This window comes from Heteronotia binoei, chromosome 13, assembly GCF_032191835.1.
Source record: "Heteronotia binoei isolate CCM8104 ecotype False Entrance Well chromosome 13, APGP_CSIRO_Hbin_v1, whole genome shotgun sequence".
Classification (NCBI taxonomy): domain Eukaryota; kingdom Metazoa; phylum Chordata; class Lepidosauria; order Squamata; family Gekkonidae; genus Heteronotia; species Heteronotia binoei.
The window spans coordinates 19,152,115-19,178,758 of record NC_083235.1 but is presented as its reverse complement, the minus strand read 5'-3'; the positions used below and the strand labels follow the sequence as shown (position 1 = coordinate 19,178,758).

General features: G+C 47.2%; 1 protein-coding gene across 2 annotated transcripts in view; it reads left to right on the top strand.

Moving 5' to 3' along the window:
* Nucleotides 1–26,644, top strand: part of LOC132581245 (LIM homeobox transcription factor 1-alpha-like) — a 126,089-nt gene that overhangs the window by 5,405 nt on the left and 94,040 nt on the right. Inside the window, exon 2 of one of the 2 annotated variants that reach the window (XM_060252408.1) lies at nucleotides 5,673–5,910. In XM_060252408.1, coding sequence (XP_060108391.1) covers nucleotides 5,738–5,910 — 173 coding nt within the window. In that variant the 5' untranslated portion in view covers nucleotides 5,673–5,737. Of the gene's footprint in view, nucleotides 1–5,672; nucleotides 5,911–26,644 lie in introns of those variants that run through there. The other variant, XM_060252407.1, reaches the window with a different exon arrangement.

Genomic DNA, 26,644 nt, shown 5'->3' with positions numbered 1-26,644 from the left:
ATGAGACTCATTAATTTTATCCATCAATTATGAAATCAATATGTCTTTAGGATTTTTTTCTCCTAAAAATAAACAAACTCCACGTACTTGCTATAAAACAAAGCTCAGGGACACAAATGGGGGCTTTTTTAAGCAGGAATGCTATTCCTGCTGGCTTAGCATCAGGGGGTGTGGCCTGATATGCAAATGAGTTCATTCTGAGCTTTTTCTACAACCCCCCATGTAAAACAATGGTGATGTCAGGGGGTGTGGCTTAACATGCAGATGAGTTCCCACTGGGATTTTTCTTCGTGGCTTACAGCTCATTTCTTCTGAAGCAGCTGATGAAATTAGCAGTGACTCACCAAAGTTTGCAGCCCACCTCAAATTTTGTTAGTCTTTAAGGTGCTACCAAACTCTTGTTTTAGGGTTGCCAGGTTTGTGTTGGAAAACATCTGGGGACATTGAAGAAGAAGGTACTGGATTTATATTCCACCCTCCACTCCGAATCTCAGAGTCTCAAAGTGGCTCACAATCTCCTTTACCTTCCTCCCTCACAACAGACACCCTGTGAGGTGGGTGGGGCTGAGAGGACTCTCACAGCAGCTGCCCTTTCAAGGACGACCTCTGCCAGAGCTATGGCTGACCCAAGGCCATTCCAGCAGCTGCAAGTGGAGGAGTGGGGAATCAAACCCAGTTCTCCCAGATAAGAGGCCACGCACTTAACCACTACACCAAACTGGCTCTCAGGGGTGGATCTACAATAAAAAAAAAAAGCCCAGACAGAAACACAGCTACACACTCCATCCAAGCAACACAACACTATGTACATGGGAACTAGAAGTAGCCCTCTGCTACGGACTCTCCATGTCCTTGAGAAATTCTCCCACTCGTACAAAGTCAGTTGGCGAATTGAATTTTCTCCCAATGTACCCGTGATTTAAACGGCATTTGGAGCAGCCTCAACTGTAACACCAGAAGGTTCCTCCTCGGTGGCTCTTCGCGCCTTGTTGATCCCACAGCCTGTAACACATCTCAGCTATTATTGGAAAGAAGACAAAACACTATGCAGTCAAGTTAATTTCCTGGGAAGCTGCCCCTGGAAGGCCAGGCACCGTAGACAAAGACTCCTCTCTGTCGACACCCCTCCCTCAGCCGATGCTGGAGTCGAGATTCATTAGATATTTCACATACCAAATGAAAACCCACTCTGGCCGTTTGAGTACAGCTGCTCCCTTTAGAGCCCCATGTACAATTTGGGGAGGGGGTCTGGCATCTTTGAATAATCCAAATGAAAGCTCACACAACTTTGTACTAGAGTTAACAGCACTGGTGTGTATCCAGTGGACTTCACCTTCAGTTAAGTGGTTTTCTGTTAGCTCACCTTCACCTTCAGTGAAGTGGTTTTCTGGGGAGGGACTGTGGCTCAGTGGTAGAGCATCTGCTTGGTAAGCAGAAGGTCCCAGGTTCAATCCCCGGCATCTCCAACTAAAAAGGGTCCAGGCAAATAGGCGTGAAAAACCTCAGCTTGAGACCCTGGAGAGCCACTGCCAGTCTGAGTAGACAATACTGACTTTGATGGACCGAGGGTCTGATTCATTAGAAGGCAGCTTCATATGTTCATATGTTCTATAGGAAAAAAGCGAGAGTCCAAGAGCACCTTAAAGTAGGGTTGCCAAGTTGTCCGGTGGGGGACTTGTTTGCGCACGCTATGCATGTATGGCACGATGACATCACACACAAGTGATGTCATTGCACCAGCAACATTGTGTGCCGGCCACTCCAGGCATTTCTGGGAAAACTCTATTGTACCATAGAGTTTCCCTCCCAAATTGCTAGAGTGTCCAGGAAAACCATAAAGTTTTCCCAGAAATACCTAGAGTGGCTGGCGCACGACACCGCCGGTATGATGACATAATTTGTGTGTGACATCATAGTGCCGGCGATGTTGGGGGAGGTTCCCCCTGCCGGCCCAATGTGAGCCAACGGGTTGGGAACCTCTCAGGAGGAAGAACCCCTGCCTGAACCGGGGGCTCAGCAGTCCTACCTTAATGACAAAAATTTGTGGCCAGGGAGGAGCTTTCGTGACTCACTGCTCACTTCTTCTGAAGCAGCTGATGAAATGAACAGTGATGCACAAAAGCTTACAGCCTGCCACAAATTTTGTTAGTCTTTAAGGGGCACTGGACTCTTGTTCTACGGTTGCCAGATTTCTGTTGGGAAATACCTGGAATCTTTGGCTGGATCTGGGAGATGGCACGGTTTGGGGAGAGGCCTCAGCAGGGTACGATACCATAGAGCAGGGGTGTCGAAATAATTTGTAATGAGGGCCGGATCTGACATAAATGAGACCTTGTCGGGCCAGGCCATGTGTGTGCCTATTTAATATTAGGTAGCAGAAATATAAACTTTTTATAGGACACAAACACGACTAAATATTTTTTTTAACTTAAAATAAAGCTTAAAACATTAGCATTTGTTGGTCTTAAAGGTGCTTTCTTTGTATTTTTCCCATGGGATCCAGAAAACTGGGCAAAGGGAGCTCTGAGGGAGGAGCCTCAACCAATAGAGAAAATTGAAGTTTTGCTCTGCAGTTCCTGTGTGATTGAGCAAGCCTGGCAAAGCAAGTTGAGATGCAGAGGGAAGCAGACAAGAGCCAGTTGTTCAGGGGTCTGATAGGAGCCCTCTGGAGGCCTGATTTGGCCCCCGGGCACCCTGTTTGACACCCATGCCATAGAATCTACCCTTCAAAGCAGCCATTTTTTCCAGGACAGGGCTGCCCTTCCACTAGGCAAATTAAGCAATCGCCTACAGTGCTGCTGGCCTTCTGGGGGTGCCGAATTGGACCCCCCCATGTGACTCGGTGACATTACCAGTACAGGAGGGGGGCGCACCAGAAGTTAGCCTTGCCTAGGGTGCCAGACGGTTTAGGGCTTGCCCTGCTCCAGGGGAGCTGATCTCTGCCAGCTGGAGAACAGTTGTAAAAGCAGGAGATCTCCAGGCCCCACCTGGAAGCTGGCAACCCTGTTTCTTTTCTACAGATAGAGACAGATGAACATGGCTACCCATCTTAGTCAGTTAATTCAAGTTATAAGTGTTGGCACCTCAACTGGGGAATGTCTTTTGAGACTTCCCTGGTGTAGTGGTTAAGTGTGTGGACTCTTACCTAGAAGAACCGGGTCTGATTCCCCACTCCTCCACTTGCACCTGCTGCAATGGCCTTGGGTTAGTCATAGCTCTGGCGGAGCTTGTCCTTGAAAGGGCAGCTGCTGTGAGAGCCCTCTCAGCCCCACCCACCTCACAAGGGTGTCTGTTGTGAGGGGAGAAGATACAGGAGATTGTAAGCCGCTCTGAGTCTCTGATTCAGAGAGAAGGGCGGGGTATAAATCTGCAGTCTTCTTCTTCTCCTCCTCCTCACTTTTAGGCACCAAGCCAGAAGATTTCTGTCCCCCCCCCCCCCTTTTAACTAGGCTGTTTGATCTTTTTCATTGTGCTTACAATCGGCTTCTCATCCGAGGACTGTTAAGAGGATCGCTGAGTGCCAAATGTTTTATGCTCTTTTTTTTTTCTTTTACAAGCTTTTATGCTTCAGGGGTTTATTGGCTGGTTTTTAATGGTTGTTAATTTTATGGATGTTATGTTTTTTTATGATTTTGTCTTGTTTTATTTTATGAGCGGCCTCTGGCATGTATGTCTGAAAAGGCAGCATGTAAAGTGTTTGTAAATAAATAAATAAGTAAGGATTAGGGCTAGGTATGGCATAAGTGTTGTGCAACAACAAATGCTTCCCACTTTGACATACTCTTCTTTAATGAATTAGAAATGTAGATTTCTTTAAAAAAAAGATGACCCCTCTATAATGTCCACTATGTCTAGTGTAAGCAGAAACACTTTCAATCATCTTTATTTGAGAACTGCGATTGTATGAGCACTCTGCTCTACGAAAGAGAAGGGAAAAGAAGATCAGAAGTGGAAAGGTGGACTTATATTTAAAATGGACTGAATACGAACCTTTGCATTAATGGACTAGATATGTATTGATCTGAGTTTTGTATGAAGTGACTGTTTCAGTTTGTATTTATGTTGTACTTTGAAATAGAATCTACATCAATTGTAATTTGTGATTTAGTTAATTTTCATGAATTTCCTTGACAGCCTCCAGGCGGGGCCTGGAGATCTCCCACTTTTACAACGGATCTCCAGCTGGCAGAGATCAGCTCCCTGGAGAAAATGGCTGCTTTGAAGGGAGGGCTCTGTGGCATTGTACCATGCTGAGGCCCCTCCCCTCCCCAAACTACGCCCTTTCCCAGATCCTCCCCCAAAGTCTCCAGGTGCTTCTAACACAAACTTGGCAATAGGGCTGCCAAGCCCCCGGTCTGGGTGGAGGTTCCCCTGCCTGGAAGGTTCCCAACCCGCCGGTCCACATTGGGCCGGTGGGGGGAACCTCCCCCTACGTCACCGGTGCAATGACATCACCCAGAAGTGACATCATTGCGCTGGCGATGTTGCGCAGTGGCCGCTCCAGGCATTTCCAGGAAAACTCTATGGTTTTCCCAGACACTCTAGCCATTTGGAAGAGAAAGCTCTATGGTACAATAGGAACCATGAGTTTTTCCCTCCCAAATGGCTAGAGCGCTCGGGGAAACCATAGAGTTTTTCCGGAAATGACTAGAGCGGCTGCACAGGATGTCGCCGGCGCAATGACGTCACTTCCAGGTGATGTCATTGCATCATGCGTCCACTGGAGAATGCAGGGGACTTGGCAACCCTACCTGGCAACCCTAGACATGGGGGACAATCAGCTCCAGTATATCAACAAGAAGGGGAATGGTTTGCTTTTGGGGGCAATTCAAAATAAAGAGAACTCATCAACCTAAACTGGACTACAGCCAGTAGCTTCCTGCCTGGTGTGGCCTTGAAATTATATTATGAAGCAACCAAGCGAACCAGTTGCCAAGGTCCACAGTATGCAGCTGAAGGCCTGTCAATAAGGTACAGTTCTTTGCCCAGCAGCCAGCCACAAAAACAGGGTGACAGCTTAAGGCATGAATTACTGAGTCACACCTCAAGGTTTAATGGGCAACTGGCCTGATTACCCAAGAATAACTTAATTTAATCTTTTTTAAAAAAACAAACAAAAAGCAATTTGGTCGGCTCAAGGCAGAATGAAGGAGCAGAGAGGCTCAATCCGTTTCACACTTGACTTCTCATAGAGTCCACTAACAAGGCTGTCTTGACAGGAAAGGAATTCAACTTTTGGGCCAATGAGGGAAACTAAAAACCCATTCATTCCTAAGTAAGAGCTAGCAAATCCCTTCAGGGCTTCTTTTGGGGGGGAGGGGTTGGAAAAAGCCCAGCAGGAACTCATTTGCACATTAGGCCACACACCCTGACACCAAGCCAGCTGGAACTGCATTCCTGCTCAAAAAAAGCCCTGGGTTCAACTATGGTTTCATATCAGGAACGAACCGTGGCTTAACTCTGACTTGCCAGGGTTGTCCACTTCAGGTTGGGAAATTCCTGGAGATTTGGGGGTAAAACCTGGGGGAGGGCAGGGTTTGTGGAGGGAGCTCAGGAGAGATGTAATCCCAAAAAGTCCACTCTCCAAAGCAGCCATTTTCTCCAGGAGATCTCGTTCCTGTAGTCTGGCGATCAGTTCTCATTCAGGGAGAGGCCATTCACCGCTGCCACAGAGACCATTTGCGTTTTGCAAGTCACCTGTTATGCTCTTCCCTCCCCCCTAGGCTCCGAGTCCAAGATGCGGGAGGTTTGCGCCGGCTGCAGCACCCCCATCTCCGACCGCTTCCTGCTCAGGGTCAACGAGCGCTCGTGGCACGAAGGCTGCGTGAAGTGCGCCGCTTGCCTGCAGCCGCTCTCGGGCACCTGCTACTGCCGCAACCGGCAGCTGTACTGCAAGCACGACTACGAAAAGTAAGTGCCTCGTCCTCCAGTTGGGCAAATGGATCCATGCTCGAGTATTATAGCTGGGTAGTGAGGCCAGGACAGTAGGCCGAAGCTGGATAATTGCGAAGAGCGGTGAGAAGAAAAGGACCATACCAATGTAGTTGGTCCAGATAACCTTTTGACTTTTTAATGTGATGGTTTCAGGCTTCCCCCCTACAGGAAATCCTAGCATTATTGATTTTCAGCAGCTGGTTGTATGAGGCATGACCAACCGAGCTGCTGTGGAATAATGACCACGGTGCCTACACATCTCTTGAGGTCTAGCCAGACTAGTACAATGGGCACAGCTGGTACAAGGCCATTGTCTATTGTCCTTTCCTTATTCTTTCACTTTGGAGATATGTGCAACAGCAACACCGTGCTGTGGGCACAACTCTTGCTTGCCTTCCAAACCTGTGCGAAAAGCGTGTGTGATTCTTCATACTGTTCTGCTTTGGATCATAATCAAAATGCTTTAAACCCGACGCAGTTACAGATGATCCTGGGTTCATAATTCCACGGTTTGGCCTCGCACGGCATCGATGAGGAGGTGTAGTTTTGACTTTAAAATATGCTTTTCTGTCTGATGGATTTTGGATCTTAAAATTTGTGGTGACTACATCTGCAAAGGGACCTGAGCTTGTAAATTATGCAACATAGGGCACTGAGGTACAGATACCACTATTCAAACACAGGTATGCCCAGGGCTTGTTTTTGAGAAGGAATGCACAGGAACGCAGTTCCAGCTGGCTTGGCGTCAGGGGTGTGGCCTAATATGTGAATGAGTTCCTGCTGGGCTTTCTCTACAAAAAAACCCTATGTGAAACAATAGTGACATCAGGGGGTGTGACCTAATATGTGAATGAGTTCCTGCTTTGCTTTTTCTACAAAAAAGCCCTGTGTGAAACAATGGTGATATCAGGGGGTGTGGCCTAATATGTGAATGAGTTCCTGCTTTGCTTTTTCTACAAAAAAGCCCTGTGTGAAACAATAGTGACATCAGGGGGTGTGGCCTAATATGTGAATGAGTTCCTGCTTTGCTTTTTCTACAAAAAAGCCCTGTGTGAAACAATAGTGACATCAGGGGTTGTGGCCTAATATGTGAATGAGTTCCTGCTTTGCTTTTTCTACAAAAAAGCCCTGTGGGAAACAATAGTGACACCAGGGGGTGTGGCCTAATATGCAAATGAGTTCCGGCCAGCTATTTAAAAAAAAGCCCTGTGTGAAAAATGGTGCCATCAGGGGGTGTGGCTTAATATACAAATGAGTTCCTGCTGGACTTTTCCTACCAAAAAAAGCTCTGGGTACACCACCTGGAAGAACAGGCAAGTTCAGGGATCAGATGTCATTTAGAAATTAAAGGGGGAGATGCCCATTTGGAGCTGGGAGAGGCCTGGCCTGAAACCTTTTTGGAACCCAGACTGTCATATGAATCTGCCTCAGACCTCTGGTCCTCTCCGGTGTCTCAGATGGGGTGGAGTCTGGTTTGACTGACTGACACAATGGAGCCTGGTAGACAGATGTTGATGTTGCAGCTCCCACATGCTTAGTTGCCGTGATGTCAATCAATCAATCCTTTATTGGCATATAAAAAGAACAAGATGGAACATTAAATATAGATTGTTATTGAATTACAATTGGATAAATATCCCATCAAATTTACTTTTTATCTGTTATCACAGCGCAGCTTTATGGTATATTGGAAAAATAGAGCCACCTTCTCAGTTATATTCGGAGAGGAGTCATTCAGGATAAAATATATTTTAACAGGGTCAGAGAATCCTATCTTATTTACCAAAACAGGGTTTAGATATTTAGTACAAATTTCTGCATTAAAAAAGACAATGAAAAGGATAGGTGAAATTGTTTCAATGCAACAGTTTACTGAGAGCCAGTTTGGTGTAGTGGTTAAGTGCACGGACTCTTATCTGGGAGAACCGGGTTTAATTCCTCACTCCCCCACTTGCAGCTGCTGGAATGGCCTTAGGTTAGCCATAACTATCACAGGAGTTGTCCTTGAAAGGACAGCTTCTGGGAGAGCTCTCTCAGCCCCACCCACCTCACAGGGTGTCTGTTGTGGGGGAAGAAGCTAAAGAAGATTGTAAGCTGCTCTGAGACTCTGATTCAGAGAGAAGGGAAGGGTATAAATCTACAGTCTTCTTACAGGGACAATATCCAGCTGAATACGGTCTGTACACTATAGGATTGCAGATGGCATAACATTACATCTGGCCAAAGAAAAAGTTCTGAATTGTTGTGGAATCTGCAGAGAGTGGAGATATGAAGCCATCTGACCTGCTTTTAATGGAATCTCCAAACTCAGGAGAGAATTGCCCTGATGTCATGGAGAGGCAGGGTAATCCAGAGGTAGACAGATAAGTGGGCTTGGTGGAGCAGGACTTTTAGAGCCTAGGAGTGTGTGAAAGTAAATGACAGAAGTCCGCTGAGCAGCTTGGGAGAATTTTTACAGGTGTTGCTCAGGCTGTGAAGCTTTCATCAGGGAAAGAAGCTTAAGAGTAATCATCCTCAATAGGAAGAGGGACCTGATATATGTGTTGCCATGGGGATGGGTTCTGAAAAGATGTTAATATCTACTCTGAGATTTGGCGAGGGCAATGAGACCTGTCTTTGGCGAATAGCGAAATGAACGTCAGCTCTGCAAACTGGAATGGTCAGATTCTGTGAATGGAACAAATTATGCAGATGAAGCACATTTTTGCCCTTTGTCCCATCTGGGAATGTTGATTCTACTTCTTTCAGTTTGGTTTTCTTTCAAATAATTGGAAATGTGTGGCTAGTTAGGGAACAATGAGAAAGCACAGGAAAGGCATGGGGACATTCCTAAGCTTTCCCTCATGGCCACGAGGACCAGAAGCATCCTTTTCCTTTACTTAAAAAACGGGATGGAGAGGACATCCCATCCAGGGCTTTTTTGGTGTCAGGGGGTGTGGCCTAATATACAAATAAGTTCCTGCTGGGCTTTTTCTATCAAAAAAGCCCTGGGGAGATCTAATAGTGTTGTTTTTATGCGAGGTTCTGTGACTACATAGCAAAACAGTGGCTATAGGTTGGAACACCTCTAGCAGCTGCTTTACTTCCCAGAAGAGATGGAAGAAGAAGATGATGGCAGATTTATACCCCGCTCTTCTCTCTGAATCAGAGACTCAGAGCAGTTTACAATCTACTATATCTTCTCCCCCCCCCCCGCCACAACAGACACCCTGTGAGGTGGGTGGGGCTGAGAGGGCTCTCACAGCAGTTGCCCTTTCAAGGACAACTCCTGCAATAGCTATGGCTGACTCAAGGCCATCCCAGCAGCTGCGAGTGGAGGAGTGGGGAATCAAACCCGGTTCTTCCAGATAAGAGTCCGCACACTTTAATCAGTACACCAAACTGGCTCCAAAGTTATTGACAGTGTGTAAGGCAGGAAGGATGGATTGGTGATGTGATGCTATTTCACCCATTAAAGTATAGTGGAAGGTGGGTTAGTATATGTAATGAGACAAACGGTCCACATCCCTCATTTGAGCATGTCAACACACAAAAACCGATTATTCTGATACACTGTTCTAAAAGAGAAATACATTGGAACACTGTGGATGCACAGCTATATTCAGAGAGAGTTGGTTTAGCATATGTAATGAGATTAAAAAAACCCAATATCCCTGTTCAGTCCTGGGGAGGTGTTTGTTCCAAGTTTCATGATAATTTGTAATTCAGCAATTTCTCTCTCCATTCTGCTCTTGAAGTTCCTTTGCAGTAAAACAACTACTTTGAGGTCACCCATTGAATGCTCAGGAAGGTCTGATGAAGTCTGCTTGAGAGCATACGAAAGCTTACATTTTGAATAAGACTTAGTTGGTGTTAAAGGTGCACTTGTCTACTGCTTTGTTCTAGAGAGGGATCCAGAAGTTCTCTGTGATCTAGGGTTGCCAAGTCCAATTTAAGAAATATCTGGGGACTTTGGGGGTGGAGCCAGGAGGCATTAGGGGTGGAGCCAAGATTAAGGCTGTGACAAGCATAATTGAACTCCAAAGGGAGTTCTGGCCATCACATTTAAAGGGATGGCACACCTTTTCAATGCCATCCTTCCATAGGAAATAATGAAGGAGAGGGGCACCTTCTTTTGGGGCTCATAGAATTGGACCCCCTGGTCCAATCGTTTTGAAACTTGGGGGGTATTTTGGGGAGAGGCACTAGATGCTGTACTGAAAATTTGGTGCCTCTACCTCAAAAAACAGCCCACCCAGAGTCCCAGATACCCGCGGATCAATTCTCTATTATTTTCTATGGGAATACATCTCCATAGGGAATAATAAAGTTCCCAGCAGACATTTCCTTCCCCTCCCCCCGCTTTCTGATGACCCTGAAGCGGGGGGAAGGGCTCCAAATCGGGGGATCCCCTGCCCCCACCTGGGGATTGGCAACCCTACTGTGATCGCCAAGTGAGCAGGCCAAGCAAGGGAAGTACAGCAATGTACTCCAAGGGACAAGTGAGAAACTAGAAGATAGCTGCCAAAGGTTCAGAGGTGAAGATGTCCCAGTTCAGAACAAAGTACTTGTTTATTTAGAATATAGGGCTGTTTAACAAAGAAAACGAAATCTTTTAAGGTATATTCGGGCAGTAGGCCCAGTGTTGGAATAGGCAGCATGTGAAAGAAATGGCAGGAAAAGATGTTCATGGGACTAAAGGGCATCTTAAAGATGCTTTCCAGAGAGGGAAATGAGAGGGGAACAGTGACCTCGAATTGATGTGCAAATCATGTGTAAATTTATGCCAGTGTGCTGGAATGATTGCGCAGGGTGTTTCTGTGTATATTTGTTCCTTTTGCGAGACCTCGTGTGTGTGTGTGTGCCTTCCTAAAAAAGAACTTGCAACAACCTGTGTTTGGGCTGCAGAAAATGTGGCATATTGTACAATATGTCAGATATCAGTAATAAGTAAATTGTGTAGATTTAGTTACTTGAACTGGCTTTCTTATACAGCGCTCTGTTACTCATTGGAACTGAATTTTGACATCATTTGGCTTTGTGATAATAAAAGATAGCTAAGCCCTGATCTAGGGCTAATGCAAGGGGATTTTATTCCACAGGGGCAATTTGATTTGCCTGATCTAAAGTTATTAATTTCCACCATGAGGAAAATAATTTGACATACACCCTGTATCATAGATGTTCCCATTACTCATAGCTTTCTGAATAGTTTCTTTTTGCTCAATCATATTTTGCTCATATTGTCCTATCAATTTTTATGAAGTTTTATATAGTTTAGTCATTCTCATGGGAGATTGTTTCCATTTGAATTTGCGTTGCATCATGGCACATGTAGTCTTTCAGCTTTTGTTCTGATTATGTCTGGAATACATTTGGCAGAATTAGTTGATACAAAAGTGGTTCAGGTTGAAAGAGATGATTTGATGCGGAAGGACTGAAAGTGTTCTAGAAAACAGAATGCTTGTTGCTAGGGTGATGTAAATGCAGAAAAGTTTCTGGATAAAAGTGCAGCATTTTTCAGCAAAAGCATGAAGGCAAACTGAAGTCTGGGGCTAGCATGCTTCAGTTAAGAACATAAGAGAAGCCATGTTGGATCAGGCCAACGGCACATCCAGTCCAACACTCTGTGTCACACAGTGGCAAAAAAATTTATATATACACACACACTGTGGCTAATAGCCACTGAGGACCTGTGCTCCATATTTTTATCTAAACCCCTCTTGAAGGTGGCTATACTTGTGGCCACCACCACCTCCTGTGCCAGTGAATTCCACATGTTAATCACCCTTTGGGTGAAGAAGTACTTCCTTTTATCCGTTTTAACCTGTCTGCTCAGCAATTTCATCGAATGCCCACGAGTTCTTGTATTGTGAGAAAGGGAGAAAAGGATTTATTTCTCTACTTTCTCCATCCCATGCATTATCTTGGGATAATAGTTAGAGAGTCACTGAATTAGATAACAGTTATAGAGTCACTGAATACTAGATACAGTCACTAGATACAGCTGATGGATACTGGCATATATTGTAGCAATTGTGCTTTCAGTTAATAGTAGCAGATCTCCCTTTTTTTAATGAATCACATCGCACAGTGCAATAGGAGATTTCTACTATGGGTACTATGGGTAATAGGAGATTTCTACTATGGGTAACTATCACTGATGTCTGCAAACCCAAATATGAAATCCTGCAAGGGTAAAGGCAGCTGCGTCAGGGAGAGATTCAGCCTGAATCCAAGTTATCGAAATTCAGCCTGGAATATCCGGAGTGCAGTCTATGCAGACTCTACCTTGTGTGATTTGGGCAGCATGTAGATTCATTTAGGGTCGCCAGAATCCGCCCTCCCGATGGAGGCAGGGGTCTGCACAGCCAGGCCCTGTCTCTCCAATACCAGTCAGCTTGCTTGTGGGGGGACATATCAGGAGAAAGACAAAAGCCTAGGCCATGTTGACAGCATCACACTGAGAGAGCCAGTTGGGTTTGTGGTTAAGTGCATAGACTCTTATCTGGGAGAACCAGGTTTGATTCCCCACTCCTCCACATGCACCTGCCGGGATGGCCTTGGGTCAGCCATAGCTATTGCAGGAGTTGTCCTTGAAGGGCAGCTTCTGGGAGAGCTCCCTCAGCCCCACCCACCTCACAGGGTGTCTGTTGTGGGGCGGAGGAAGGTAAGAAGATTGTGACCACTCTGAGACACGATTTCCCACTCACCTTACGCTGCTCTGACATTCCTTTTTTCAGCGGGGCTTCCTTCCGATTTCACACTATCTGTCCCGCTCCCATCAGCATTTTCACGCAGCAAACAGAAACTGGTTTTTAACGGTTTCTGTTTGCTGCACAAAAAAGCTGACGGGAGCTGCGGCCCCAGGGCAGATGGTGTGAAATCAAAAGGAAGCCCCACTGAAAAGAGAAACATCAGAGCGGCGTAAGGTGAGTGGGAAATCAGCCTGAGACTCTGAGATTCAGAGAGAAGGGCAGGATATAAATCCAATATCTTCTTCTTCTAAGTAACATCATCATGCCAGTGACTTTTGGGAGACACTCCGGTATTTGGACAAAACCTCTATGACACAAGTCATTTTTACCATGGAGTTTTTGCCCAAATACCAGAGTGTCAGAGCAGTGTCACAGTGTGATGGTGTCACTTCCTGTGCAACACTGACAACATGTCCTGGGCCTTTCTCTTTCTCCTACCCCCCCCCCCGGGCTTTTTTTTTTTTTTAGCAGGAATGCACAGGAACAAAGTTCCAGCGGGCTTGATGTCAGGGGGTGTGGCCTAATAGGCAAATGAGTTCCTGCTGAGCTTTTTCCACAAAAAAGCCCTGTGTGGAACAATGGTGACATCAGGAGGGGTGCCTTAATATACAAATATGTTCCTGCTGGACTTTTTCTACCAAAAAAGCCTGGCTTCCCCGCCCCCCCCATCCCCTGTCAGTTGCTAAGATGAACCTGTTAACCCTAGGATTTTCCCATACAGTTGCAGCTACCATTCATGCAAAGTAGGGCTGCCAATCCCAAAGTGGGGGCAGGGGATCCCCCAGTTTGGAGGCCCTTCCCCCACTTCAGGATCATCAGAAACTGGGGGGGGGGAGGAAAATGTCTGCTGAGCACTCCATTATTCCCTATGGAGACCAATTCCCACAGGGTATAATGGAGAATTGATCTGTGAGTATCTGGGGCTACGGGGGGCTTTTTTTTTAGATAGGGGCACCAGCTTTTCAACATAGCATCCAGTGCCTCTCCCCAAAATACCCTCCAAGTTTCAAAAGGATTGGATCAGTGGGCCCATTTCTATGAGCCCCAAAAGAAGGGGCCCCTATCCTTCATTATTTCCAATGGAGGGAAGGCATTTTAAAGGTGTGCAGTCCCTTTAAATGTGATGGCCAGAACTCCCCTTGGAGTTCAATTCTGCTTGTCACAACCTAATAATAATAATAATAATAATAATTTTATTTATACCCCGCCCTCCTCGCCGAGGCAGGCTCCTGGCTCCACCCCAGTGTTTCCTGGCTCCACCCCCAAAGTCCCCAGATATTTCTTGAACTGGATTTGGCAATCCTAATGCAAAGTGAAGTCTGAAAAATCCACACGAGATTGTGAATGCACATGCCAGGTACACTGCAGGGACCTGCACACTCCCTGGTACGTGCAGCCAGCGGACTGCAAGTTCACGTCCAAGGAAAGGAACGTCAGCAGAGGGTTTTGCCCTGCCTGCATTCCCTTCGATACTTTAGCAAGCTGGGAAAGGCCCCTGCTGACGGCTCCCCCTTCCCATGTTTTGGAATGATTAACCAGCCCTCCGACCCCCTTCACATTCTGCTGCTGGGCACTGTGTCAAGCCCTGAGCTGGGGAAGAGGACGCAGGAGCTTTATCTCCCCCTCCCCAAGCTTTGATCACGGCTGGCAAAGTCAGCAATCAAAACAAAAAGGGTCCGGTTGGCCAAGCTCACACTCCCGTCTGCTACAAAGGAGCATCTCAAAGGTTACATGCTTTTGGTTTTCTGCATCGTGGCTTCCATGAGGTTCCCCACGGCTCATTTGGCAAAATATCGTGCACAAACGCTCCCATCAACATTGCTCGGAAGTGGCATCAGTGAACATTCCTGGGGGAAATACGACAAACTAGGAACTCATGAAGTCAGATCCAAGTAGTCAGCCGTGTTGGTCTGAAGTAGTAGAACAAAATAGGAGTCAAGGAATTGCAGAGGGAAAGAAACAAACAGGAAAGCCTCAGGGCCTTTTTTATGAGCGGGAACGCACGGGAACACAATTCCACTGGCTTTGGGTCGGGGGTGTGGCTTAATATTCAAATGAGTCCCTGCTGGGCTTTTTCTACAACAAAGCTCTGTGTGAAACAATGGTGGCATCAGGGGGTGTGGCCTAATATGCAAATGAGTTCTTGTTGGGATTTCTCTACAACAAAGCTGTGGGTGAAACAATGGTGGCGTCAGGGGGTGCAGCTTGATATGCAAATGAGTCACTGCTGGGCTTTTTCTACAACAAAGTCCTGTGTGAAACAATGGTGGTGTCGGGGTGTGTGGCCTAATATGCAAATAAGTCCCTGCTGGCCTTTTTCTACACAAAAAGCCCTGGAAAGCCTTATCCCCATCCCCTATAATCTAGGACAGTGTTTCTCAGTGTTCGACTCATGGAGCCTCTGAAGGTGGGTCACGGCCAGCCCTCCCCAATAGTTGCCCCCGCCCTATCTGTTGCTTTCTTTCATATTTTGGAAACTGAGATCTAACCCTGGAAACAGGATCTTCCATATTTCATATTGGAAACTGAGATCTAACCCTGGAAACAGGATCTTCCATATTAGTTTTGGAAACAAAGAATCACAGAGTTGGAAGGGGTCTTATAGGCCACCTAGCCCAACGCCCTGTTCAATGCAGGATAAGCCTCTGCTCCATATGTTTATCCAATCCCCTCTTGAAGTTGTCTATGCTTGTAGCCGCCACCACTTCCTGTGGCAGTGAAATCCATGCGTTCATCCCCCTTTGGGTGAAGAAGTACTTCCTTTTATCCATTCTAACCCGACTGCTCAGCAATTTCATTGAGTGCCCATGTGTTCTGGTATTGTGAGGAAGGGGGAAAGTTTCTTCTTTCTCTACCTTCTCTGTCCCATGCATAATCTTGTAAATTATGATAAGTCGCCATTCCAAGTTTATTTGCACTGGTGGGTCACCATAACAAAGGCTGAGAACCACAGCTGGTTTGGCTTGGAGAAGTTATCTGCAGAGAGAAATCCCTCCTCCAAGCTGGCCAACATGGCGGTGGGGACTTCAAGAGCTCCACAATATGTGTGAAAGAGTCACATGTGGCTCCCAAGCCACAATTTGGTCACCTCTGCTATAATGCCTTGCTTTCCATTTTGTCTCCTTCAATGGCTTGTTTCAGCAGTGGGCTTTCTGGTAGAGTGCCTTGTGCCCAAGCCCTGGGCTCAAGCAGCTTTACGACAGTATTGCAGCATTGTGATTTAGCAGCGTACACACCGTTTTCAGACAGTAGCAGTTGCTGTTTTCATGTCAGGGATTCAAGTAGGGTAGGGTTGCCAGCTTCAGGCTGGGAGATAGCTGGAGATTTTGGGGATGGAAGGCACAGTTTTCTAGACGGGAGGGACTTCAAAGAGGTATCAGGAAATCAGGGGTGGAATTCTAGCAGGAGCTCCTTTGCATATTAGGCCACACATCCCTGATGTAGCCAATCCTCCAAGAGGTTACAAAAAAAGAGCCCTGTAAGCTCTTGGAGGATTGGCTACATCAGGGGTGTGTGGCCTAGGGTTGCCAAGTCTAATTCAGAAAATATCTGGAGACTTTGGGGGTGGAGCCAGGAGACTTTGGGGCGGAGCCAGACTTTCCCATTTTCAAAATAAATGCATAAGAATACAGCAGTGCATTTCCTCATCCCCCAATAGCTGCAATTCTAGTAAATGAAAGTGTAAACACACAAAAAGCAGCCAAAATGCACAGATTTTGCAAGCTCACATTTTTGTGATCTCACTGGGACTTTACTCACAGGAACTGCTGTTCTTCAGCCTAACACAGGCAAACAAATGAGAGAGAGGTGGAGTTTTCCTCTATCCCATAAACAGGCTCCCATACAAAGACTCTGAAAACAATGCAAAGTAAGCACAGAGACAGACACACACAATTACTGCCTCCCCTACAAAGGCTTCTGAAAAGTACTCTCTCTCTCTCTCTCACTGGGTCTGGTTCCTCCACAACGACATCTGACAATTATAGGGGCTAAGCTGCTCTCTCTCACACACACGCACTGTCACTTGCTGTGAAAGGAAAGCAAAACAAACAGAGGCTCTGCTTCTGACCCTTCCCCATGAAGTACTTCCTGCTTCCTGTTCAACTTTAAAGGGGCACACACACACAAAGAGGCATTTTAAAATGGGACATGTTTGCAGGTTTCTTAACCTGTGGGAGATCTAGAGGTACTGGTAGCTGTGGGGGCGTGGCTTCCCCCTGCCAGCCAGCTGGCTGGAGGCAAGGGGAAGCCTGTAAAACCAGGGGATCCCCCGCTGGGACCTGGGGATTGGGAAGCCTAGTGTGGCCTAATATGCAAAGGATCTCCTGCTAGAATTCCACCCCTGCATGAAATAGAATCCACCTTCCAAAGCAGCCATCGTTGGGTCATTGGACTGTAATATCCACTCTGGCCTCTTCTGAGAGCAATGAACAGTACTATTGGAATGGCTCTGGCCTCTCTTGTTTTTCTTGTTATCTAGTGCTGGGACAGCCTGAGATGGGAAATGTTAAGGTTATTGCAGGCTGAGTTCACATAAGAACTTTATTCATCAGTCCTATTTAAGATCCAGCAGAAAGATATACAAGACAGATGAACTGGGATTTGAAGCTGGCTCTCCTTGTGTGATATGAGAGTTGCCAGCTCTGAGCTGGGAAATACTTAGAGATTTGAGGGGGGTGACTGTCAGGAAGGCAGAGTTTGGGGAGGGAGAGAGCTCAGCAGGCTATAATGCCACAGAGCCCCCCTTCCAAAACAGCTGCTTTCTCCAGGGGAACCGAGCCAGTTTGATGTAGAGATTAAGAGCTGCAGGCTCTAATCAGGAGAACTATGTTTGATTCTCCACTCCTCCACATGCAGCTGCTGGGTGACCTTGGGTCAGTCACAGTTCTCTCGGAGCTCTCTCAGCCCCATCTACCCCACAGGGTGTCTGTTTTGGGGAGAGGAAGAGAAGGTGATTGTAAGCCGTTCTGAGATTCCAAATGAAGGACAGGGTATAAGCCCAATCTCCTCTTCTGCTGCCACCGCCTGGAGATCAGTCAGAATTCCAGGAGATCTGCAGCCACTCACTGGAGGTTGGCAACCTTTTCTAATATGCTAGCCACTCCACCTAATTGACCCTAACTTCATCCATATTAATGGCACCAGACTCTCCACCCCCCTTAATTGGTTATATAAGCAATCCTGCAGGAATTAACCTGCAGAACTTACCTGCTGAGGAGAAACGCCTCTCTTCTCTGAGTCACCAGCAAGCAGGGTGAGTCTGGGGCGACGCACCCCTCTCACTGACGCAGAGGCTGTGGCATTTGACAAGGCAGCCATTTGTGTTCATCGTACAGGTTATCTCTGGTGGACTGGATAATATCTCTACTCCTTGCAACTGCATTATGATGACATCAAAACCTTATTTCCATGGCTCCTGGTGATGTCACAAACTCTAGGTTGTTGTGTAGTTGAACAAAATCCAATGAAATTGCTGAGCTCGCTCAATTAAATTGCTGAGCAGTACGGTTAGAATGGATAAAAGGAAGAATTTCTTCACCCAAAGGGTGATTGACACACGGAATTCACTGCCACAGGAGGTGGCGGCGGTTACAATGGCTTCAAGAGGGGACTGGATCCACATATGGAGCAGAGGTCCATCAGTGGCTATTAGCCACAGGGTATAGATGGAACTCTCTGTCTGGGGTAGTGATGCTCTGTATTCCTGGTGCTGGGGGTGGGGGGGTGGGCAACAGTGGGAGGGTTTCTAGTTTCCAGGCCCCACTAATGGACCTCCTGATGGCACCTGGTTTCTCTGGCCACTGTGTGACACAGAGTGTTGGACTGGATGGGCCACTGGCCTGATCCAACATGGCTTCTCTCATGTTCTCTTATGTTCTTAAAATGGATTCTAGTTTCCTGGTAGCTCTACAGGAACAAACTGGCACTTCTGTGTTTTTTCCCAGCTCATGTCTTGAAGGTGAAAGAGAATCTAGCTAGTTAAGGCACACTGAGCTGGATCTCTTGGGAACAGAATGTAGGACGGAGCAAGGTTGCTGGGCTGCGTCTAAAAGCCAGAATTTCTGCTTTCGGGCTCTGCAAGGGAAACAGGGCCCAGTGGGCTAAGGAAAGGGTGGAGTGGAGCACAATAACTGAGCTGTCTTTCTGCTTTTGAGAGCGATAGAGAAGGAAAAATGGTTTCAGCTTTCACTGAATTCTTTGCTCAGTGACATGGGAAGGCAGCTAATTAACTGCTAGTGCAGATATCGACAGCACATACCAGTGGAAATGTGGGAGTTCCTTAAAGAGAAGGCTGTCCCCTCCCCCAAGAACATCCCATCAAACAGGAACATCATGAAATAATATATTTTTGTGCTTCTCTTTCGCTCTTTCACTCTTCACATTCATTTTCTGCTGTATCACCTCCGTTACAGTATGATTTCTGGGTGCCCTGCCTTGTCTTCTACCATGTTTTATGCTGAACATCTGCTTGGTTTGGAAGTACTCTGAATGGCAATCTTCTTCTCTGGGCAAAGCTTTTCTCTTGTTTCATTGAATTTCATTGAATGCCCATGAGTTCTTGTATTGTGAGAAAGGGAGAAATAAGAACTCGTGGGCATTCAATGAAATTGCTGAGCAGACAGGTTAAAATGGATCAAAGGAAGTACGGTACTTCTTCACCCAAAGGGTGATTAACACGTGGAATTCACTGCCACAGGAGGTGGTGGCAGCTACAAGCATAGCCAGCTCAAAGAGGGGATTGGATCAACATATGGAGCAGAGGTCCATCAATGGCTATTAGCCACAGCGTATTGTTGGAACTCTCTGACTGGGGCAGTGATGATCTGTATTCTTGGTGCTTGGGAGGAGGGGGGGGGCAAAGCTAAAGAGCTTCTAACCCCACTTGGGAACCTCTTGATGGCACTTGGATTTTTTTGTTTGTTTGTTTTTGGCCACTGTGTGACACAGAGTGTTGGACTGGATGGGCCATTGGCCTGATCCAACGTGACTTCTCTTATGTTCTTATGTTTGGGGTGGGAGTGGGACCAGCCTTGCCACTAAGCAATCTAGGTGATTGCCTAGGGCGCCAGTCTTCTGGGGGCATCAAATTGGACGCCCACCATGTGACTCAGTGACGTTATCAGTGCACTGAGTGCCACTGTGACTATCAGTGCCAGAATTTAGCCTTGCCTCGGGTGCCATGCAGTCTAGTGCTGCCCCTGAGTGGGAAGAACAGTGAGAAGGCCTTCATACTTGATGAAGAATAGCTTCAAGACTCCAAGTGACTGTACTAAGATTTGCAATTCAGGGTTCATTATGATGTCATAGAGGATTTTTTTTGGGGGGGGGGGGGGTTACAACCCTCTGCCTGCACATGGATGACTAGGTCCTGGCAACCACACCTAGTAATCCATGTGCAAGCAGAGGGTTGTAAACCCCCCACCCCTCCAAAAAAGTGTGGAAAGTGCAAACTGTGGCCAAATTATGGCAACCCTGTTGCATTTCCAGGGCTTTTAAAAAAAACAGGAACGCAGTCCCCGCTGGCTTGGTGTCAGGGGTGTTGCCCTAATATGTAAATGAGCCCCTGCTGGGCTTTTCCTACAAAAAAAAGTCCTGTGTGAAACAATGGTGATGTCAGGGGGTGTGGCCTAATATGCAAATGAGTTCCTGCTGGGCTTTTTCTACAAAAAAGGCCCTGCGCATTTTCCAAGGCAAGAGATGTAGTGGTTTGCCATTGCCTGTCTCTTCATAGCAACCTCTGTCTTCCTTGGCCGTCTCCCATCCCAGTACTAACCAGGGCTGATCCTTTTTAGATTCTGAGAGCTGACAAGATCAGGCTAGCCTGAGCCATCCAGGTCAGGGCAACTAGGACAAGACGGCCTTTTAAAGAGAACTCCTGAACTTTGACAAAGGTGGATGTATCCTTTGCAGAACTAAAACTCTGGTTTGGTTCAACCTTCCCAGTGTTAATCTACTGGAGTCTCTCCTAATGAAGAGAGACGGAGTGAAGTAGACCTGTTTGGTTTGGAAGTCCTCTGAATATCTGTCTCTTTCTCTGGCCAAAGTTTTTCTTCTGTTTGGAGCAGGAGGAATAGCTAGAAGGCCTTCAGCCTTGATTGAAGAACAGATTCACTCCATCAAGTGGCTGTACTAAGATTAGCAATCCAAGAGGAGGAGGAGGATTTAGAAGAAGAAGAATTTCAGATTTATACCCCGCCCTTCTCTCTGAATCAGAGACTCAGAGCAGCTTACAATCTCCTATACCTTCTCCCCCCATAACAGACACCCTGTGAGGTGGGTGGGGCTGAGAGGGTTCTCACAGCAGCTGCCCTTTCAAGGACAACTTCTGCCAGACAGAGCTATGGCTAACCTGAGGCCATTCCACAGGTGCAAGTGGAGGAGGGGGGAATCAAACCCAGTTCTCCCAGATAAGAGTCCGCAAACTTAAACACTACCCCAAACTGGCTTTATACCCTTCCATTCACTCAGAGTCTCAGAATGGCCTACAGTCTCTTTCCCTTCCTCACCCCACAGTTCTCTCCCTCTTGAAAGAACAGCCCTGAGAGAATCTGTGACTGGCCCATGGTCACCCAGCTGGCTGCATGGGAAGGAGTGGAGAATCCAACCCAGTTCCCCAGACTAGACTTTGCCATTTTTCTTTAGACAAATAAAGCTTCATTGAGCCTCATTGAGGCTTGAGGCAATGTAGCCATTAAGTTAGTTTTGTGAGGAGAGGTTTAACCGGCTGGCTCTCAGCTCCTCCCTGCCAAAGTTCAAGGTTTGTTGCTTGAACATATGAACATATGAAGCTGCCTTATACTAAATCAGACCTTTGGTCCATCAAAGTCAGTATTGTCTTCTCAGACTGGCAGCGGCTCTCCAGGGTCTCAAGCTGAGGTTTTTCACACCTATTTGCCTGGACCCTTTTTTGGAGATGCCAGGGATTGAACATGGGACCTTCTGCTTCCCAAGCAGATGCTCTACCACTGAGCCACCATCCCTCCCCTGCTTGGGGAAAGGGGAACTGGCATGCTTGACTCATTCATTGTTTGTGAGTGCTCCTGCCAAGAATTCACAACATTTCTCAAAAATTTGCTGGCGCTTGCCAGAAGTGACTGATTTTGGCGGGGGGGGGGAGGCATGACTGGTACATTGGGGAGACTTGGTACATTAATTTTACTGGTACCCAGTTAGCTAGGCATGACTTCTGCGGATGCCCCACCTTCTCCTGGAGAAAGAGAAAGAGAGGCATTTCTTTCATGAAAATAGCTACAGCTTGGTAAGCAAGAGAAAGAGAGGCATTTCTTTCATGAAAATAGCTACAGCTTGGTAAGCAAACAAGAGGTTCAGGCAGGAAGAATGAAAAAGAAGACTGCAGATTTATACCCCGCCCTTCTCCCTGAATCAGAGGCTCAGAAAGGCTTACAATCTCCTGTATCTTCTCCCCTCACAACAGACACCCTTGTGAGGTGGATGAGGCTGAGAGAACTCTCACAGAAGCTGCCCTTTCAAGAACAACCTCTGTCAGAGCTATGGCTGACTCCAGCAGCTGCAAGTGGAGCAGCAGAGAACAAACCCGGTTCTCCCAGATAAGAGTCCGCACACTTAACCACGACACCAGACTGGCTCTCTGGAGATGGATGATCATATAGGATTGTAGCAAAATCCAGATGTTTATTTTATTTCATTTATATCCTGCCCTCCCCTGACAGGCTCAGGGCGGCTAAGGTTCCACATATTATTCTTGTTAGAAAAGGAACGGTCCCCTGCGCAAGCACCAGTCGTTTCCAACTTTGGGGTGACGTTGCTTTCACAACGTTTTCACGGCAGACTTTTTACGGGGTGGTTTGCCATTGCCTTCCCCAGTCTTTTACAATTTCCCCCCAGCAAGCTGGGTACTCATTTTACCCACCTCGGAAGGATGGAAGGCTGAGTCAACCTTGGGCCGACTACCTGAATCCAGCTTCCGCTGGGATCAAACTCAGGTCGCGAGCAGAGAGTTCAGACCACAGTACTGCAGTACTGCTGCTTTACCACTCTGCGCCATGGGGCCGCTACTTGTCTTGTTGACAAGTTGGTAAAATGAAATTTGGATCCTGTCACTGAGATGCTACATTAGGTTTGAAATTGACACCCTGTGAGCAGTGTTCCCTCTAAGCTGAGTTAGCGTGAGCTAGCTCCGTTTTTTAGCCACCAGCTTGCACATTTTTTTTGTCTTTGCTCAGAACAAATGGCCCCAGAGCAAGCTAATCTGTGCAGTAGCTCACAGCTTTAATGCTGGTAGCTCACAAAGTAGAATTTTTGCTTGCAAGACTCCACAGCTTAGAGGGAGTATTGACTGTGAGGTAAGAGGGGCTGAGAGGCCTCTTTCGAGACCTCTGGAGAGAATCACTCTGAGAGAACTGTGACTGACCCAAGGTCACCCAGCTGGTTACACGTGGAGAAGGGGGGGAATCAAACCCAGTTCTTCAGATTAGAGTCTGCCACTCTTCACCACTACACCAAACTGGATCTCTCTACACCAAATGCAGAGATACAGTATGTTTGGACAACACAGCAGGCTTCACAAGTGACCTGCATTTCCCTCATAGCTTCTGGTAGTGCCCACACTGTCCAGGCACAATCATAGAATCATAGAGTTGGAAGGGACCTCCAGAGTAATCTAGTCCAGCCCCCTGCACAATGCAGGAAACTCACAAACACCCCCTCCCCCTAAATTCACAGGATCTTCATTGCTGTCAGATGGCCATCTAGCCTCTGTTTAAAAACCTCCAAGGAAGGAGAGCCCACCACCTCCCGAGGAAGCCTGTTCCACTGAGGAACCGCTCTAACGATCAGGAAGTTCAGCCATGTGTACCTGCTCACACTAGGGTTGCCAGCTCTGAGTTGGGAAATACCTGGAGATTTTAGAGGTCGAGCCTGAGGTGGACGGGTTTGGGGACCTAATGCCATAGCACCCACCTTCCAAAGCAGCCATTTTCTCCAGGTAAACAATCTCCATCACCTAGCAATCAGTCATAATAGCGGGAGGTCTCCAACTACCACCTGAAGAGCCGTGCACAGAGCAACAGGGAAATGCATAAATATTTTTCTGTGGCTCCGTGAAGCAGTTTGTGTGGCAAGATCAGGCTGACGAAAGATCGAAACCGTGAGATATCCTAGGAGTACGGTCCCGTTTTCTCTCTTGTGGAACTTTGGGTTCCTGTATAGTGGCATGGAAGACAAGAGGGCAGAAGACATATGTATAAAGGCAGTTTCAGCCCCATAGACTTTATCGGTGTAATGTACTGGATTCGGAGCCATTCAACAGCAAACGCCCTTTATTAGAGAGCACATTACAAAGACAACATGGAGGGGCCAGGTCCCCGCTTATATGGATTCACCCGGAACAACCCACTCCCCAGTCCGGTCCAATCCTGACCATTTAAAGTCCACGCCACTGATCTCGATAGGCAGACTGCATCCGTCCCTTACCTCAGGTGACCTGCGGTTTCCAGTGGCTCACCTCAGTGCACGTTGCTGCACCGTGTTGGAAATTCAGGGGCCGAAATGCAGGACGTAACAATCGGAGGGACTTCTTTTCCCTCGGACTCTTACCCAAGGCTGGCCCTAGACTATCTGGCACCCTAGGCAAGGCTAACTTCTGGCACACCTCTTGCACTGATAACATCACTGAGTCACGGGAGGGGAGTGCCCAATTGGTACCCCCAGAAGGTTGGCACCCTAGGCAATCACCTAGTTTGCCTAGCAGCAGGGTCGGCCCTGCTCTTACCATAATTGCGTTAATAGACCAATTATCATTCCAGCAGCAATAAGTTTCTATTTATATGGATTGAAATGATGTTAATACTGTCTTTGTCAGTAACAGGGCTCTTTTTTTTTTGAGCGGAACGCACAGGAACGCAGTTCTGGCTGGTTTGGTGTCAGGGGGTGTGGTCTAATATGCAAATAAGCTCCTGCTGGGCTTTTTCTACAACAAAAGGCCTTTGCAAAACAAGAGTGACATCAGGGGGTGTGGTCTAATATGCAAATGAGTTCCTGCTGGGCTATTTCTACAATAAAAGCCCTGGTCAGTAATATATGTTTTTACACACATATTAGTGTGAATGTGAGTATATTTCTGGTGTTAGTTCCAGGGCTTTTTTTGTAGCAAGGAACTCCTTTGCATATTAGGCCATACCCCCTGATGTAGCCAATCCTCCAAGAGCTTACAGGGCTCTTAGTACAGGGCCTACTGTAAGCTCCAGGAGGATTGGCTACATCAGGGGTGTGTGGCCTAAGATGCAAAGAAGCTCCCGCTGCAAAAAAAGCGCTGGTTAGTTGTATTCTACCACCTGGAGGTTGACAGGCCTAGCCAATACCGTAACATGTAGAAAAAGAAGATATTGGATTTATATTCCACCCTATACTCTGAATCTCAAAGTCTCAGAGTGGTCACAATCTCCCTTTACCTTCCCCCCCCCTCCCACAACAGACACCCTGGGAGGTAGGTGGGACTGAGAGAACTCTTATGGCAGCTGCCTTTTCAAGGACAACTCTTGTGAGAGCTATGGCTGACCCAAGGCCAAACTGTCTTTGGATGGAAGCAATTCTCAGGCCTTGAATTCAGCAGGAGCTCACAGGAGTGCAGCCCCTTTCTGACTGTCCCCCCTTCCCCCCCCCCCCCTACCTTGTCCATTGAATAGTAAGTGCAGCTGCATAGCAATCCCTGGATGAGCTCCACCACCTATTTTTCTACAAAATGACCCCTGGCAATTGCTGTTGTTGGTTTTTTTTAGAAAGGCTGAACCCCTTGGCGCTTGTCCCAGCTCAGAAAGGAAATAGACCACAAAGTTTTCGAGACGTTTTTGGGCAGACATCTGGGGCGTTGCATGGGGAGAGCCCACTCAAGTCTTGGCCGCCTCCTTGAGAAGTTTTCCTTTAACAGTCCAATCTTATCTCCCTCTCTCTCTTCAGAAGAGAGAGCGCAGCCCCTTCCCCGCCACTGACGCAAAGCTTTGGCAGGCAAACCTGGCCGGGGGTAATAAAAATACCAGGATATGCCCATTTCCCAGTGATGCATAGCCAGAGGTCAGGAAGGAGAGAGAAAGAGACATAAGCAGCAGTCCGCAGTCCTCTTCAAGCCGCCTTGATGGAAAGGAGTCGGGAGCCGTGGTGGGTCATAAATCGAACACAAGCCTGTGATGTCGATGAAAGAAAATGCAGGGGATGCGGTGGGATGGTTCCAGACAAATTGCTAGACTGATCAGGCAGGCAGGTCATGAAAGGTAACAGTGAACTTCCAGGAAACTAAAGGAAGACTCAGTTTTGGGATGTCGGGTTGAGGACCTGGGTTCGAATCTACCTGTTGCCACGTTGACCTTGGGCAAGTCATCACTTGCTCAGCCTAACATGGGACTGCCAAGCCCCCAGCGCGGGTAGGGGTTCTCCCACCTGGAGGTTCCCAATAGGTACCATAGAGTTTTACCCTCCAAAATTTCTAGAGTGTCTGGGAAAACCATAGAGTTCTCCAGGAAAAGCCCAGAGCAGCCGGCGCACAACATCTGGGTGATGTCATTGCACCAAGTGCACTTTGTGCGGACAAAGCGTGTCTCCTACCGGAGCCCGCAGGGGACTTGGTAACCCTAGCCTAACGTGTCACTCAGAATTGTCATGAAGATACAGTGAAGAAAGAACTGTTTCCATCGCCCTGAGCTCCTTGGAGGACGGGTTGGATAAAAGCTGTTCCGGATACACGGGTCTGCATTCACATGAGCTTTCAACCATGGAATGACCATCAGAAATGGCCCTTAAATTCAGATGTATCAATAATACTTGGGCATGTAAAGTAACGTCAAGGCACAGCTGCCTTAGGGGGGACCCTGGAGAGCTTTCAAGGCAAGAGACATTCAGAGGTGGTTTGTGATGGCTTGCCTCTCTGTAACAACCCTGGATGTCCTTGGTGGTCTCCCATCCAAGTATTAACCAAGGTGGACCCTGCTTAGCTTCTGAGA